This window comes from Gallus gallus, chromosome 4 (genome assembly GCF_016699485.2).
Source record: "Gallus gallus isolate bGalGal1 chromosome 4, bGalGal1.mat.broiler.GRCg7b, whole genome shotgun sequence".
Classification (NCBI taxonomy): domain Eukaryota; kingdom Metazoa; phylum Chordata; class Aves; order Galliformes; family Phasianidae; genus Gallus; species Gallus gallus.
Genome location: NC_052535.1, coordinates 68,844,975 through 68,863,604, shown reverse-complemented (window position 1 = coordinate 68,863,604; position 18,630 = coordinate 68,844,975). Strand labels below are relative to the sequence as shown.

At 38.6% G+C, this 18,630-nt stretch overlaps 1 protein-coding gene across 5 annotated transcripts in view; it reads right to left on the bottom strand.

Annotated features, from left to right (window-relative positions):
- RFC1 (replication factor C subunit 1) overlaps positions 1–18,630 on the bottom strand; it is a 38,070-nt gene that overhangs the window by 7,916 nt on the left and 11,524 nt on the right. For 3 of the 5 annotated variants that reach the window (XM_046940184.1, XM_015285650.4, XM_015285652.4), the window contains exons 5-16: positions 11,591–11,823; positions 10,793–10,867; positions 9,464–9,541; positions 7,926–8,010; positions 7,550–7,836; positions 6,123–6,230; positions 5,384–5,563; positions 4,987–5,091; positions 3,427–3,826; positions 2,541–2,650; positions 699–813; positions 120–208 (exon numbers count right to left, since the gene is read on the bottom strand). In XM_046940184.1, coding sequence (XP_046796140.1) covers positions 120–208; positions 699–813; positions 2,541–2,650; positions 3,427–3,826; positions 4,987–5,091; positions 5,384–5,563; positions 6,123–6,230; positions 7,550–7,836; positions 7,926–8,010; positions 9,464–9,541; positions 10,793–10,867; positions 11,591–11,823 — 1,865 coding nt within the window. The remainder of the gene's footprint in view (positions 1–119; positions 209–698; positions 814–2,540; positions 2,651–3,426; positions 3,827–4,986; positions 5,092–5,383; positions 5,564–6,122; positions 6,231–7,549; positions 7,837–7,925; positions 8,011–9,463; positions 9,542–10,792; positions 10,868–11,590; positions 11,824–18,630) is intronic. The other 2 variants (NM_001006456.2, XM_040699020.2) reach the window with 1 other exon arrangement.

Below are 18,630 nucleotides of genomic sequence, written 5' to 3'. Positions count from 1 at the left end.
AAACAGGTCAGTGAACCATACTCTGGAGGGACTGTGACCCACGGCTGAGGACAACAGATTGGCATGAAATATGGCATGCACTCTGCAATGGCATTAGCTAATAACTGTAGTAGTTTCACCTGAATCCCTCCTCTGTCTTCATTGCCTGCCATACCATCCACTTCATCCATGATCAATACATGTTTCCCGCTAACTGATGAGGATGTGCCTGAAAATGAATATGGACAAGAAAATGATATTGCAACACAATATTTTATTCCTAAGGGAATAAAATAGGGTCTTGCTCAGAGTTTTACCCAATGTTTTACACATTATGAAAGCCCAACCTAGACAACTGAAGCAGTGATGAACCTTCTGTCCTTGCTCTGCCAATATGCTGACATGGAGTTTATGTTCACAGAATAAAGCTGTCTGTAACTTGTGTCATCGTCCACAAATTAAGTGCTGGGCAACAGAAGAACAACTGCAGAGTCCTTCAGTAGTTGGTGCTGATTAACAATTTATCCTCTTAATAACAGGATTTAATGCTAGGTTGAGGATGGATTAGCACAGCTTACTAAATTAAGCCATTCTTATTTGAGCCTGATCACTTCCACGTGATGAGCATATTCAATTCCTAGCATGACTGTGCAGTAAGGAAGCTCTGTCCTTCCTGTAACTGGTCTACAGCCAAGCCCTCCTTCAAACAACAGGCATACCAGAACAGAAGTCTTTGATGCTGGTGTTGTTCAGTGATTCAGCAACTACTTCCTTTAGACTGTTCTTACTTCGAGTGTCACTGGCATTCAGCTCCACGTAGCTGTACCCCAGTTCCTAGTCCAAACATACAAACCACACAGAAAAGTGAGACCACACAGACTGGTGAAGAACATCAGCAACTCAATTAGAAACAGTATTTTCAAAATTCAAGAAGAAAGCTTTTACAACACTATTTCCAGATCTAATCCGTGGCTTTGATTCCCTTCTCCCTTTATCCCACTATATTCTCACACTCCAGAAATACTTATAATCAAACACGGAATAGATATGCCAAAAAGAGAAGTGTTCCACCTCTCACCCCACCCCCTCAAAAAAAAGGCACAGATTTTGCTGTGAAAGATAAAACTGAACTGTCCCAGTGGACAGAAACTATGAGCCAAGCCTGGCTAAACTCCATAGTATTTCCAGATGCATATCAAAATCTCATGCACAGAGTCAGGAAAAGTGCCACATCCCACAGAAAGCTGATGGAAAGAAAAGCTTTTAACTATTTAGCAGCTACAAAATACATTACTCCTTCCACAGCTGCACCACTTCACAGCAGGGCTTTTCTGCCTGCAGTCCCTGAAGGAACATAAACCAGCTGCTCCTTTATCAGCAAACTCCCAGCACAGACATAGAGCTGCAGCAGGGTACTGCACACAGCTTTATTCCTGTAGCTTGGGTAACCCAGTTTTGTTCATCTTGTCTGATGAGCAGAGCTAAACACTCTGCAGAGAGACCTACAGCAGCCGTGTGTGTGTTAGGTGCAAAAACCAGAAGCAGAAAGACTGCACGAGTGCAGAAATCAGCTCAAGTCAGCACACCCAGCTCCAGGTGCAGCAACAGCCAGGGAAACCAGCTCTGGGTTATCAACCCTTGGGTTGGCACAAAGCTCGAAGGCCTCTGGGAATGGGGGGAGGGAGGAAAGAATGAAAAGGCTGAAGTTATTTTTAACATTTGAATTGTAGAGAGCAGCTAAGCCGCATTTCCCAGTACAAAAGACCAGATAGCTGCTAATTCTTCCAAACCCTTGCAAGCTAGCAGTATCTTTCTGAGAATTCTTGAGAGAGATTTGTTCTTAAGAACAAAATCATCTGTAACTCACTACAGTATCTCTATTAATAACTTAGCTTTAAAGGCATTTCCACCATACGGAGTCCTGAGCTGGCTGCCATGAAACAGTGGAACACAGTGTTGCACTGAGTTTGCAAAGACTAATTTCTAAATTCAGATTCTGAAATGGACACCCAACTCTGTCAATTTCTCTCATCCTAAAGAGACAGTCAAGTCTGGGAAAGGTATCTGTGTTAGGTTAAAAAAACAAATTACAAGTTTGCCAAAGGCACTTCCAAAAAGCTCGCCAGAACTCCAGTGCTTCACCACCCTCTGAGAAAAAAGTTCTCCCTAATATCCAATCCAAATCTTTCCATTTAAAGTTATTACCGCTAGTGCTATCACCACACTCCCTGAAAGAGACCCTCTCCAGCTTCCCTGTAGGCCCCCTCCTTTAAGCACTGGAAGGCCACGCTGAGGACTCCACAACAGAGCCTTCTCCAGGCTAAACGTGCCCACTTCCCTCAGCCTCTATTCATGGAAGAGGTGCTCCAGCATCTGACCATCATCGTGGCCCACCTTTGGGCCACCTCTAAGCCTGCTCTGTCTACGTCGAGCTGGGCTGGGAGCAGAACCTGGTAATTTAGGGAACAACCACTTGCACACATCCGTATAGAGGATCAGTATAAAATAAAGTGTTGGGAACCAACTTTTCAATTTGAAAACCAATAATTAACAGGGCTCACCTTACACACTAAAGAAGCCGTGGTAGTTTTACCGACTCCAGGTGGACCAGAAAGCAATGCTGCTTTAAAACTAGCACCGTCATCTTTGCCTCCAGATTTGTTGGTCTTTGCTATAAAAGAAGATTGTAGGTTTTACATACATATATGAACTGCACATTTTATGTAAACCTTTGAAGATATCAGCTATTACAGGAGTTTCATATTTAGGCCTTGATATGAGTATCAAAAAATAAAATATACATGCATACATGCATGCTAAGCATATGGGCAAAAGCAGTTTAAACTGTACTAGGTAAGATTCTAAACTGAAATATTAAGGCAATTGAAATATTTCAGCAATTTTCTGACAATATCATAAGAAACACCACCACAGAAGAAACCAACTGCCTGCAACAGCTGCAGCGAAGCTTAAGTTGTCTGTAGGTTTACACACTACACATCACAGCGGCTACTTGTCAAGAGAACCTTAACCATTCACCTCTTCCCTTACACATGAAGCCAGCCCTCTAAACATGTTGCTAGCCCACATTTTCCCCACGTGTACAGACAGGTTAGCATTGATCACTATTTCTTTCGGTGAAAAAGAATGGAATAGCCTGGATGTGAGGCCATTTATACAGATATTACTGCTAGGTTACTTTCGTCTGCTTTGGAACAGTCACACTTAAGAAAATACCACATAGTATCTTCAGACAGAAGTAGGGGATAAGTGAGCAACTGCTTCAACAAAACGCTCAGGCTCAACTGTTTCTAAAAGCCTGCATCTGAATGTAGAGTCATTCCTGATGCGTAGAGTTGCTCTCCTGTCACAGAGGACCCCTGCCAGAATATGGTACCAAGCAGTGCAACTGGGATGGAAGAAGAGAGAGAAGTTAACCATGCTCACCACCTTGTCCATCTTCCGAGGTATTCTTGTGCCAGCTTCGGAGCCATCGGAGGAGTTTATTGGCACAGCTTTGCTCACCCTGCTGTCCAATTATCGCCTTAAGAGACACAGGCTTGTATTTATCTACCCATAGCAATGTCTCTGTTCTATCTTCACTACGCTCAGAAACGAAGTTCCCCTTAGGTTTGGGGGCTTCTTTCTTCTCCACAGTTTGATGTTCAAAGTCCTTAAGCTTCTGAATGGCGGTAGCTTCTTTCTTGACAGATTTGAAGGGACCTCCCTTTTCAGGTGTATGATTACTTTTTTTCCTATCAGCTTCCCTTTTGAGAGGACTAAAATTCCTTTTGCCAGACTCAATTTTCTGTGGTGTCTTTTTATGTCTTGACTCTGTTTTCTTTGCCTTAGGAAAATTAGACAAAAATTAAAAAAAATAAATTAATTAACATGCTGTGCTTGAACATATGCAGGGGCATGCATAAGAAAGTCACGGAGCTTGTGTACTGATAAATATCCCAGAGTAAATCAAAGAACCTTCTCTGGAAAATAAACCACTGTTAAACACAATGCCACCTGGCTCTGTAGCAGAACTCACTACACAGGCAGGAATTATGCTGGTCAGTCCAAGTTCCAGCACTCCCCTTACTCACTGCATGTGATGTATTACGAAAAGAAATAATTTGAAAGCAATGACTGTCAGGCTGTAGAGAACAGACCATCCACCAGACACGTACAAAGCAGAAGCGCAGCTCTCAAACAACAATTCCAAGTTTCAACACTAAAAAAAAAATTAACACTAGGAACACTTCCAGGAAACATGTTTTCCAAAAATAAAAAGGGAAGCACTCCTCTCCAGTACACACTTATAAGAGAACTGCAGCAGCTGACACTTAATAAAGTGGAGAAGGTTATTTAACCCCAAACAAAAAGGGAGTGAAAGCAATCGGTTAGTACAACCTCAGAGCTGCTTCTTGGGATGACACCAATGGTGTATTTACACGTGACAATTCATGGCTAGCCACATCAAAAATAACAATGCAATATCTATGCCAAACATAACACAGGTTAGAGCTAACTGAATTTGTACAACATTTTAGCAGTAGCTACAGGCTAGATTTAATTGTACGTAAAATCTTTACTACTGTTTTTGTTGTTGGTGGTGGTTTTTTTGTTTGTTTGTTTTACAGTAAGCTCTAGATAAAAGATTAAGTCTGTTATCTAAACACATGGTTACTTACAGCTCTAACGTATCCAGTACAGTCTCTGGGTACCATACAAAAATCAAAGAACAAAGACTGCTAAAAACTAAAGCCATCTAAGAAGATAGAACAATCCCTCAGACAGCTACCTAAAATACCTAAACATGCAAAACAATGTCAGAGTATAAAAGATTATAATAAATCTTATCAGTCCAAAGTAGAATTTTTAAAACACACAAAGTTTTTCAGTTTCAATACTTTTACCTTTGAGGTCAAGCTGACAATCACAGATAGGGTTACTGTTAAGGGAACAAAAGATCAAAGCACCCTGCAATCCAAAAAAAGAATAACCAAACAAACCAACCTCAGTTTCAGCTGCCAGCTCGTACTTGGACTTCTTGCCTGGCATAGTTCGAACAAGATCAAATAGGCCATCCTCATCAATAATTTTTGTCCCTAAAGTCGATGCCTGGGGGCAAAAATAAGAATTAAGAGTAAGGTAAACAAGAATTACATAATTCACTTCATAATCCTTGCAGTAAAGGCTACGTTTAGGAAGACAAAATAAACACAAGAGAAGGCTATTGTTCTTAATATATGTACAGATAAATAAAAATAAACTGAAATCCTACCTATGCTGAGCAACTTTTCCTTTTTAACACACATTTGTAATACTCACTCTTTTCAGAGGAGATATGAAAGAAGTCAACACAAGTAAATCATTTATTTTTGCTTCCACTTCCCTCGGACACAACGCTCACCTTTTCACATTTAGACTGCCCGCAGTCTCGTCCCATAACCAGGTAGTTTGTCTTTTTGCTGACATTGCCAGTTACTTTTCCTCCGTAACGTTCAATCAGAGACTTGGCCTCATCTCTTTCAATGGACTCCAGAACTCCTGTAATTACGAATGTCAGGCCTTCCAAGCAGTTTTCAGCTCCCTGACAACCATAACATAGAAAATACCATTCAATGATGCAGTTCTACAAATACTCCTTCAACCATGAGGTTTGGTTTTTTTTTTTTTTTTAATCTCTGCCATGTCAAGTGTTCTATGAAATTTTAAAAATTAACCTAAATCTACCTAGCTATAGATAACAGAAGTTCAGAAACTATTATAAGGAACCACCCTCAACAATACTTCACACGTTGCTTATCCGACCCTATCATACCCCTAACACTTTGTGCTTCAAGTTCAGCAATGTCAGTGAAAGGAGTGACAGCAAACTTCAAACATGAAGGCCAGTAACTATTCTACATCAGTATGGCTTCATAAGCCAGATAAGGAATTTCATTTCTCAGTATATTGTCTTGCGTTTAATCACCACTTGGCATTCCATTTAGCTTCCCCCCCTTCCCCCCCCCCCCCCCCCCCCCCCCCCCCCCCATTAAAAAAAAAACCTCAAATAGTGTAGTTGATGTTTGTTAGATCACTTATAACTAGAAGTCTATGATGCACACCGCTTCTACATACAGAAATTCTCCTATAGCCAAGCTTACTTGAGGTATCTCTTTGGAACCCAGAGCTTTCGGACCCTCACGATTGAGGAAGCTTCGGTAGGCTTGATAGTTGTTTCGTCTCTTCTCAGAGTCCTCAGGACTTATAGACTTGGGCAGAAGAAAAATAAATACATGGTATATATAAAAACACTTTCATTAAATAAATAAAATGCAATGAAAAACTCAAGGATCGCAGCGTAAATAATTTTTAACACAACAAAGATAAAAAAAATTAAATGCCTGTTTTTATCTATTAAAAAGTAACACCAAAGCCCATGGGATTTTTTGTTGCTGTTTGGGAGGGGAGGTTGTGAGGTTTTTTCCTCTAGGGTGGAGAGAGGTGGGTTTTTTTAGTTATACTTTGTTTTATTTAAAGAACTGTACCCAACATTTATTCTCACTTTTCTGTATCTTTATCTGTATTCAGCATACATGTGTTCATCTAACACATAACATCCAATTTGATTCCAGAATGATGATCAGTTACTGACAAGATCTACACTATAGTAAGAAGCAGAAATACTAGAAGCAGACTGTAAGTCATATAAGCTTTTTATTTTTAAAAATTTAATGCAGGTAATCAAAAAATCATGAAATTATCAAGGTTGGAGAAGACCACAAAATCATCAATGCCAACCATCAACCCATCACCATCATGCCCACTAACCATGTCCCTCAGTGCCACATCTATATGGTTCTTGAACGCCTCCAGGGACGGTGACTCCACCATTTCCCTGAGCAGTCTTTGCCAATGCATCACCACTCTTCCAGAGACTAAATTTTTCCTAGTATCCAACCTGAACCTCCTCCAGTGCAACTCACAGCCATTACCTCTCGCCCTATCAAAACACTACGGGCTTTCCTCTCCCAATTGCAACTGTTATTTAAATGTCAAAAAAAAAAAAAAAGTATTTTTAATGATTAAAAAGTACAGTTTGAAGTTGCCAACAACTGTTGGAATATGTTCAATAACTTGTTACTGAATCAGACAGTTAAGAGAACACTCAACTCTATTCCTGTGTAACACCTTAAGAATAAGAAATATACCCCAGAAACAGGAAATTTCAGAGGGAGGGGAGAAGTGATGTGTCTTTAGAAGTATAGCATTCACAAAATCATCTATGCTCACAAACCAAGTTTCACTTGCTGTCAAAAATTCTGCATTACTCAGGTTTTCAGGAAGTTAAATGAGAAAAAAGCACTTAACTGATTTTTCAGTGTTCATGCACATCTTAGTGTGCAATTTGTAGAATTGCTAGGAACTTCAATTCTAGTATGATTCTAGGATTCTAAATTCTTAAAAGTCATCCAAAAGATACAAAAAAAAAAATATCTGGACACAACAGTGATACACATACTATAAGAACTGAAAATTGTTTTCCTGTAAGCTCCACCAAGCCAACTACGTTCACATGAACAGCTCCTACCTCAGCCTTCTTGGGAGAAATTTTCTCCTTCTTGGGTGTTCTTTTCTCTTCTTTCCCCATAGCATTTTTTTCTTTTGATAGTAAATTCTGAGTGCCACTTTCCCTTTTAGTAGTCTCCTCCTTCTGTTTTAGAGCCACAAGCTTTGAGGTAGGTTTCAAAGGCAAGGTTTTCTCCGTCAGTGCCCTTGCTGTTTTACCATCAGATGATTGTGGATGTAAATTAGGCTCCTTTGAATTTTCAGACTTAGTTTGTTCTTTTACTTCGTGTGCTGAGTTTGCTGCTTTCACTTGAAAGAGGCAGAGGAGTGAGAGTACATAGGTAAGAACACACTGAAGTTTGAAAACATTTCACCAATCCATACTATTAGAAGCCCACCTCTTTGGGATTGTTTGTATCTTTCTGTCACATTAGGACTGCTCTTGATGCTCAACACTGTTTGCTCCTCTGAATCTCTTCGAGCCTAAGCAAACAAACGATGCAACAGTCAGAAATGCATGTTGCAAAACACCATTAAGCCCAGACCCTTTGTTTTCCAACTGTTAAGTACATCAGACTGAATGACATGCACAAAAAAGCTGATCCCTACCACAAGTGAGAATACTATCAAAGGCAAGCAGATGAGCAAATTCTATACTCAGCCATACACATAATTGTTCCTTAATTCAAACAGAAGACAAACTTCCAGGTTACAATACGTTTCAACTCTTGTAGTAGTAGCACTAGTAGAAGTGTCTGCAATATCTGAAAGAGCTATCCTAAATTCCAAAACCCTGGATATATAATGCAGGAACTATTTTACTGTACTTTAAGTGGTATTGTGCCTCACACCACAAGCTAGGGTAACTAGGATCCAATCACTGGAGTCAGAGATAAAACTGAAGATCCCTGCTTGCTCCTTCTCTCTAAAGATGGAGCATATTCTCTTCCTCCCTTTCTCTCCCATCACTTCTCACCATCTTGTGCCCTTGACTCATTTTGCTTGATCTGGTTCTCAGGAAACAGAGGAGCTAAAGCTGATCTCAGGTATCTGTCTTCAGCGTGTCACTTCACTTCAGGTATTAGAGAGACAAGCAGTCCATTTATGTGAAATGAGCAGGGACAAATGTAAAACTTAAACCTAAAGAATATGATCCATTCTATCACAATCCCTGTTCAAATGAATGAGTGATGGTCTACAGCGTGTACACATTCCCTCAGATCTGAGACTGGTTCAAAAGCAAATCTCAGCATGTTGTGGATGACTGCTCACTGTCCTCTGGAACTATACAAACTATCTCGCAGAAAAAAAAAATCCATTAGGAGTTCCTAAATTCATAAAAATCAAATCTGGATCAAGATAATGAACTGTGAATGGTCAGAGAACGAAAAAATAATAAGCATTCAAGTACTTAAACCATTCTCATACTTCAGGTACATGCCTTCATCCACTGAGATTACACATGGAAACAATACTTAAACCCCTAGTCTCAGCTGTGGTATGGCAGTAATTAAGCCTTTTTGCCAGACAATGGAGATTCTACGACCCACTCACTATAAGATGAAACCTACAGACAGACAGGTACATGTGTCACGACACAGATGATCTCCACTAATAGAAGGAACAGAAGAGACAAAACAGCTTGGATGCATCCACTGACAGTTCGGATATACTTAATTAGAACTATAACTTAGATTTACATTTCAAGAGAAACAGCACAAAGATATAATAGTGTTTGCTGTTCTATTAGAAATAACATAACTTACTGAATGAGGAAATCCCACAAGGGAAGTGTAAGAAAAATGAACATAACTTTCATGCTATTTTTAAGGCATTTGTGTGGAAACCTCATTATTTTAGAGACAGATGAGGTGTCTCAATGAGATAACTCCTAGTAATACAATTTCTAATAACTAAAGTTTAAAAAGAATTCAACCTTTTTCTTCTGTGGTGTTTCATCCAACATTGCCAAAGTTCTAGCAAATTCCTCATCTTCATGCAGCTGTCTCTCCAGCTGGGAGGAGAGAAAAAGTTTTAGATCCACATTTGACAAGTTTCACTTCTACTATCTTTTAAAAATCTCTACTGTTCAAGACAAAATATCTAAAATAAGATGGCACATAGGTTGGAAGGGGGGGTGGGGGTGGTACACCCTACCAGATTACCAGGTGCAAACAAATTTCTGAAGGTGGCACTGCAGAATGACCTGTTTCTCCAGATATGACATAACTAGTGCAAAACTAGAGTTTGAGTTTGTTGCACCAGATACATTAATAGGCCCATACAATCTGTTTTCAAAGACATTTTCTGTCCCTTCAGATGTTTGTTTCATATAGCAACGTGAATGCAACACATACAGTTTCAACTGATCTTCAAGTAACCTCTTCTATCAAACATGGCCCTATGGGGAAAACCTCTCTTACTTAATACAATGTGCATTACTGTAAATAAGTACTGACCACTTTTTCAACAAAAACAACAATAAATAATCATTTCATTACTATCCTTATGTCTAACATGCCACATTGTAAGATTCAAGCAGATGACTTCATAACAACAATATGCCACAGGCACTGTTTTTATGTGCCCATAATGATTAAAGGAATGTCTTCCTTGTTTACAGTGAGACAGGGGAAGGGCAGAGATTACCAAACACAAACCTGACTGAGGCAGATACACACCTGACAATGTACATTCCTTTGATGATATGTTAGATGACTACAGAGATATAGATACAACCGTTGCTTTTGTTAGAATCACCTCAGTTTTCCTAACGTATTATTTAACTTTCCAATACAATAAAGCCAGATTCATCGCACCTCTGGGGATGCCAAGGATAAGACCATGTTTTGCACCTAAGATATCTATTTCTAAGGATGCTCAATATTACCAATGGGAAACGAATCAATTTTCCCAGAGTAAAGCCAACATGTCTGACAAGTACACATTTGCCTCAGGGAATAAAACACATACAATTGTGAGGAAGCAAAAAATGAGTTCTGTGTGCCAAACAAGATTTTAGACACCTGCATGGGTAGAAACAGTCTGCAGTGACAGAAAATAGGTGAGACGGGTTCTGTTTATGTAACTGAAATAATGCCTATAAAAATCACTATGTTTGCACATATCTGAAAGAGTTCAATCAAAACAGAGGTGCGTGTATACACGTGTAATTTATAGTATACACAGTCTATTTTCATTTCTTAAAATTTTAAGTTAAACAAACTGCCCCTGGCATATAGCAACAGATTTATACAGCTTTTACCTCCGAATCTTCTTCAAGCTGCAGTTGCCTAGCAATGGCCTCATCATCTAGTGTGCTGTCTCTGCTTTCTGAAGGCTATAAGAAAAAAAAAGACCAACAGTTCAGTTTCCCCACATTTCATACAAATTTCATTTTGTATACTTCTAGAAAAGGACTGGTAAGTAGACATGCAACATACTGTCCCTAGCTCCCTAACTTAAACACTTTTAACCAGGACTGTTTTCAAGAGATTCTACTATTCAAAACAAAACCATGATGTAGCTTGTATATCATTTCTTCAAACAGCACTGAACATCCCTAAAGCTACCACAGCTGGTCAGCTTGACAGAGACAACAACTACACTATCAATTTTGAACTTCCTCCACACTTTTTTTGATGCTTTGTTATTCCATGAATACATACACTATAAAGCTCTGGAAAACATAATTCCTCTTCTCTTCACAGACTCCCCACACTCCACCTTCACCCTTTTCTAAACTATAAGCTACCTCTCTCGTTCACTCCTCTCAAAAAACTGCTTTAATATTTTAAGAAAACTTACATGGGAAAAAGCAATAGAGAAAGCACTACTTCCAACTTTATGCTGTCTTCTCAAATATAGAAGTACCACTCCACAATTGCATTTGCAGACTTGATATGCTTGTACATGCTGTCAAAATTGCCCTTACGCTTGAGTGGTTATGAAAAAGTAACCTTAAGTAGTACAAAAAGGAGAATCTTCTGAAGGTCATTAAGTTAGCCATTTTGTTCTGCCTTCAGACACACCAGCAACCTAAAGGAACACCATCAGTACTCACTTCCTTCCTTTTACTTGCTACCAGTTTCTTTTCTGATCGCTGGACACTTCTTGTCCCAAAGTAATCAAGAGCTGAGGTGGGAGTCAGTTTCACTGGAGATAGCAGTTTGGTTTTAGCCTGTGGCTTTACTTCTCCTTTTTTCACTGTAGCTGTTCCTGGACAACTGATTGCTGATGTCCCATTCTCCTTCGGTTTCAGGGAAATTCTTTTACTGACAAAGTCATCCTCTTCATCTAAATATGAAGAATATTATATTACTTGTGACATGTGGTTCTTATAACGTCCAGAGAATTATTTTGGTCAGGTTGCATTAACACAGACCCTAAGAAAATATTAGGTGTGTTCAGAAGTTGATTTGGAGCAAAAGACGAAAAAAAATAGTCACATTCCATAATGTAATATTTAGCATCTATATAGAATAGCTAAATCTGAACAAATTGATTGCTAAAATAAAGCCACAGAAGTCTGCAACTTGCATAAACACATTCCTTCTCATTTAGAATGGTTTGCAGAGTGCCTTCCCCTCTTACATAAGGTAGCACATAAACAGAAATACAGGTCACTGAAATCTGAACTCTCATCCAACTGCACAGCACAACTCTTGAAATAACACACGTAAAATAAATCTAGCTTTGTGTTTCATTGGTTTGTAGTATCCATTAATAGATCACCTAATATATGCTTCATACTCTCATATACTAGTATTGGGACAAAAAAAATAATAGAACATTGTACTTACAAGCACCCACAGTAGATTTTCACATATGATTATAGGGCATGAATAATTGCTCAGTTATTTGTCAAGTCCTGCTCACACCTTGTGAGTCCTTTAGCAAAACATGCTGTTAAACTATCTCTGCTTAGTCATAGATTCTAGGAGCTATTCTCTATCCTCTGTATTTCTGCAGTTAAACATGCTGTCCTTCCAGTACACCCAGAAGCATCTCAAAGAAATGCAGCCATTTCAGAGAAAGCAGGAATCACACAGGAGTTCAATGTACAAAACCATTTTTCAATTAATAAAAATAATGACACCACCAAACACAGGGGGTGGAGGAGGCAGTATACACAGCAGCAGTAAGTATTAGCCCACAGATCACTGAACTCAAAACAAGACTCAATTTTAGCCCTTAGGATTCTCCCATAATAGTCAGTACACTGTTTTCCCAGCAGTGAAAAACAGAAAGAAAGCTTGATGGTCTTCCATTCATTCTGGATCCAAACTCTTCACACAGTCAAATCAACAAAAAAAGGAATACCAAGGACTTCAAATAGCTGTGTGTCACGTTGTGAAGCCTTGCTGACAGTTATACAAATGAAACCCTATCACTGAAGCATACAAAAAGCTACAGATACCACTGCCAAACAATCAGATTAATATAACACCACAGAAGACAAACAGCACTGGACAAACTTTTTGATTAGTGATAAAAGCACTTTGTGAAATCTTCTAAGAATTCAAGAGTGCAAAAGGCATAAGAAGCAAACTGCAAGTAAAGGCCTGAACTGAACAGACAATACAAAAGGAATAAGGCTCACTGACTGGAAAGAAACAGAGGCAGTCTTATTTGCATGCCCCTAACTGAAGTCTGGTTTTACTTCTCAAGATGTAGATGTTTTGACCACTTGCACAGCATATCATGAACAAAAATGTTCTAAGCTGCTTTATAATTATATTTAAATTCACATTACTACTGCTACCATATGTTCATTTTCCAGCCACGAAGTTAAACTCCCATATTTCTCACGCAAAAAAAGATTGTTTCCTTTACCACTTCTCTAAGTTTAAGTTACATTGCATGGTTGCTATCTCTATTTTATAACAAGTTATAGATCTTCTCTTCTGGTTCACCTTTTCTCAATAGATGGAGGCAACCTGAGCATTTTAGGCATCAGCTGTAACGTCCTGCTCCTGGCCACTTACTAAGCAGCACATGACATAAATCAACAGGGATCCTGACTATTCCTTTGAAAGCTCAGAGGAAGAAAAATAGAGCAAAGTACTGCAAGGGAAGAAATGGGTTCAGCGGTTAAATCAAGAATGCCTGAAGATAAAAAAATTATCTAGCAGAAAATGGAATTTCAGCCAATTCAATTCATGAGGCAATGTATGCAAGACAAAACTCAAGCCCAGGTCCCTCTGAAAGCTTCACTATTCTCAGCCCAATTACACATTTTGCTCAGGCAACAGTAGATCCTTTATTGCCATTTAGCTCACTTTAACTATTATCTATCTGGGAGAGTCAGACACCAAATGCTTTAGGCACCTCATCTACAGCAGCGTGAGGTCTGGATGTGAGACTGCTCTCATCTCAAACCCAGTTTCAGAAATATTTTGCTTCTTTTAATATTTCTAGTTTAAATGAGAAAATATGTTCTCAGGAGTAAAATGCACTTATTAGTTAAAATAAGTTCATGTCAAAATAATTACATTCACTTGTTTGAGAAAAAGACACTCAGTTGACTATGAACTTTTTTTAATCTAAAGACTGTTACCAAGCTGGAAAAGAATCTTTATTTACCACTGCTATCACATCATCTGCATGCAACATTGAATTTTTTCCCTTATTCACCTGTAACCACTTAAATAGCAATATTAAAAAAAAAACAGGATATTGCTCTGCCTCAATTAGCGGGAAGTAGAGTAAATATAATTAATTTTTAATTAAAAAGGATGTGGATTTGAGTCATTTATGATGCCAGTAATAAGAACCATGGATGACTGGGGCTTTGCTTTAATTATGTCCTTCCTAGGAACAACATAATTGGAAGCATTTACACACTGCAAGTGCTCAGCAAGAAGAAGAGACAGCACTTTGGGACAGCCACATATAAATGTAAATAGAGAAAGATGGATAAGAACACTAAAATGGTCATTAAGAAACAAAGCCACTCAGATTGCACTAAGTGGCATCCAACAGATGCTTTATCAGACAGGTCCTCAGGCTGGTTTCAGCCCAGGTTCATGAACTTCCCAAACCATGGCAAGTTTACCTGATCCCCAGGCATCCCTCTCTTATCTCAAGCATGTAAGAACTTGAACTTTTCCACTAACACCCTAACACTTCTTCCTTGAAGCAAACTGCTTGTGCGTGCCTACTGCCACAGAAGTCAACAGCATGGTTGATTAATCAGCTGTACACTTACAGCTCCCTTACAAACACGAAGGTGACTTAATTTACAGCCTTAAAAGTATTAGGGGAGCCCCAGCACCACTACCGGACTGCTCAGATCACTGTTGTTCACCATATGACCAGTTTTGTGCTACAAAGATGGGAGGAAGACATTCTCACTCATAGAAACTAGACAACAATTTCTGGGAAAACAAAGATGAAAGTTTTGAATTCAGCTATTAAAATAGGTCAATTGCAGATTAAAAGCATTTTCATAGTCCTGTCTTACAGAAATTGCTAGCTGAACAGTTGAGATGGGATTGCAGAAGTCCCTGCCCACGAATCAGGCTAAGAAATGGGAATTAATTTTAATCACCAACTGAACAACTTTTACCTCGTAGAACATTTGTACAGAGCACACTACTATCAGGATACTATTTTCTGTTTATATCCACACATTTTGTGTGTGCTATACAAGGAATGCATACCCAGAACAAACACACCTGTGGTTTGGGTTTTTTCTAGCATTACCTCTGAAGACTCACAAATGCAAACTGAGGACATGTATCTTAATTGAGTTTTCTGGAAATTAAGTAGATGTAACAAAGAGAAAGATACTCATGTGATTAATGGAACAGATGTGCATGACGGTCAGGAGATTGCCCTTAATTATTTTTGATACAAACACAATGCACGAAGCAGGGCCCTTCTGCGCCAGGTAATTTACAAGAACGAGCTGCCCTAGCAACAACCAATAACCATTACATCCTGGATGGGTTTAAGAACTATTCTGTGACACTAGAATGTACCTGACTTCCATTTTACAGCAGCACGAGGTTAATTAACTAATTCCTGCAGCCAACCTGCAACTGCTTGTTAGTGCTTGGTTTTAAAGCCGACTCCAAACACGAGCAGTGCATCTATTCAAGGAGTAACCAGTATGTAGTAGGAAAAATGTATGTTAAACATAAAAGTCTACAGACTATCAAATAAAGGCCTTCTATACACAGCTAGAGGATAGCATCCTTCCCAAAAGCCACTATACCTCCACTACTTGTGTAAGATGACAACACCCTGGATATTCTACAGTTTTAGTGGTGCTACATCTGCACAAGGACTTCAGACAGCTCCTCTCCTAAAGAACTTGCAGTAGGTAGCTGCCAAGCTGAAGTTCAGGGTGGATAAGATCATGCTTGTATTTATTATTTTAAGCACGCGTTTATCAGTACTTAACAGCCCCAACACTAGTTAGGACTCTATTTTGTATTCAACTTTTGCTTAAAGTAAATCCTTAAGAAAGCTATGATATCCATCTCTCCTAAAAATGTATTTTCTATCATCTCCATCTAAAACCACAGTAGTTCCAATCCATATTTCAAAAACTGGTCTGTGTAGTCATTTAGATTTCCAATGTCACTTCTCAACAAGCTAATTGTTTTTAGACGTACTACAAACACGTACTTTAAACCATAACTGTTAGTGCTCTGCCTATACCCACATGTCAAGGTTCCATTCTGTTATAAAAATGTAAAGCCTACCAGAACCATTCCTCTGAAATCAATTTTCATCTGTTGGGATTTTCCAATTATCAGACGTAATTTCAAGAAATTGTTATATTGTTCCTTAAGGAAAAAGGGTTCTGGGATCCCAGAATCTTAATGGAATAACTGCCACATCTAATTTGAGTTATATACTTTAGTGCCAGACTATATAACCATTGAAACTCTTTCATTCAGTAAATACCAAAATGAAATTCTTAGTCAAGTATGCCCATTTCTGCTTTTACATATATCTCTAGTAAGACATTTTGGTGCCCTTAAAATAATCAGCCTTCTGACATATTTTTAAATCTAAAATAAATGATCGTCACCACACAATCTGCAAACCACTAATTAGAGCATCTCCCTTTAAATTAAATAAGCACAGTGCCATAGAAACTGCTGCATGTATCACCCTGGCATGCAATCAGAAGTTATCAGTCCATTAACACTTTCCAGTTCATTACAGAGAGCTTTATGCACTTGAACTGGTTAGTTACACCATAAGAGTCTTTGTTTTCCCAAAGCAGATCCAAGTCCCCACCACGCAATGAAGCTTCTTGTTCTGGTTTATTGTCTGAAGTTACCTGCATGATAAGAACATTCAGTGCTGTCAAAGAAACAAGATGGAGGAAGAACCTTGAAGAAAATCCAAGCGGGTACAACTCAAATACGTGCTCAGAAACCTTAAGACTGAGATTTACAAAGTAAGGAGGAGTTGTAATACTACTTCCTAAATGCAAAACTAAGTTTTCACTACAAAGCTTCTTCAAAAACCTGACAGTGTTAATACAATTTTATTTAAAAACATACTTCATGTGAAACCACACCTTAGGAGAGGTAAAAGGTCACTGTGTAAGAATGGGGAAATAATACTCTATTTCAAACTGCAACTCTCAGCTCCCTTAGCAATAACTACATATTAACAGCTAGGCAGACTTTTTTAAAGGATCCATGTCTCTGAGGCCAGGAAAGTTCCCTTTCATTATTATAGGCTAAATAAATTATGTTCTGTTGTTTTCTTAACACAGTGATTTGTTGAATATAGCTTTATTCCAAGTTGACTGGGTAAAGAAGGACTGCACGCCCCTTAAGAGATACTACAAATTCTAAAAGTAATTTTGCTAGTTTGTTAGATTTTTTTAAACAGTAAGCCTCAAAATCCACAGAAAAATTGCAACTTCAATGCCTAGGAGCGTAACTAACTCCAGAAAACCTTATTAGCACTCAACACAGCAATAACTACTACAAACGACCACAATGAATGCATATGCACTATAAAGGAACTGGAAAAGCACCTATTAAATGGCTGTATCAGAAGATCCAAAGGAGATGGTCATTTCCATAAATGCTATGCTTTTCCCAAGCCCACAAGAATCTTAAGAAGCATGACAGTCACAGAAAGCCCACGAAGGAGAGTGTGAAGTAGTGAGCTTCACCTGGCTGATTTTATTAAATATACTGAATAGTTAAAACATGCTTACAGTAACGCATAAGTATTAAAAAAAATTAAATGGGGAGAGTCTAAAGCAAACAATTGGAACTGGAAGAACTTCAGAAGTTCTGATTTTTATCTTCTGAAAAATTATACATAGTCAAGGGTAAAATTTACTCCAATCATTGCTAAGTACTGCCTCTTTTATGACCTCAGGTTCTAGCTTGTAAGCGAGAGGCCTTCTACACAATGCACTGCTCTGAAGAAGTCAGATTCATTTACACTTACAAAAATGCTCTTCTTGTTATTTATGAATTATTACAGGACCCTTATGTTGTTCCCAAATTTATGCAAGGCAAAATGAAGTTTTTCAATCAAGTTTTAAGAAGTACATTGAGCACCTAGGCAACTAATTAAGTTAATTTCCACAGGGCTTGCTCCTACACACTTTTTACATTGTCCTCTGCAACGCCAGTCCCTGATTCTCCATAGAATTTCTCCCAGAACCCATACTATCCTTCCTCAAATGTATTTTAAGTCAAATCCCCTTGAGGTTTGACTGACCTTTCATAAAACCAGAAAAGGATATATTGCCCAGAAAGTAAAAGTGGCATTTTTTTTTTACTTCCCTATGAGATGTTTCAATATGAAACATGCTTATTCATTGACTATCTACTGCTACTTTGAACTAGTGGTTGGATTTGGGAGATTTCTGGTGACTAGTACTAGCACTTACCCAATTTCTTCCGTCTTCTCTTCTGATATCCTCTGTATGAAGAGTTGATATTCAGCCAACACAGTGGCAAGCTATGCTTTTTTTGCCCTATAGTCTAATCCTTGAGGAATGCCATTCCAGTAACCTGCCACCCTACTCACTTTCTACCATCTTCCATCTTCCCAGCTTTATGAAAAATTCAGCCTAGTATCTAGAATAAGGCCTTTAAAAAAATTGTA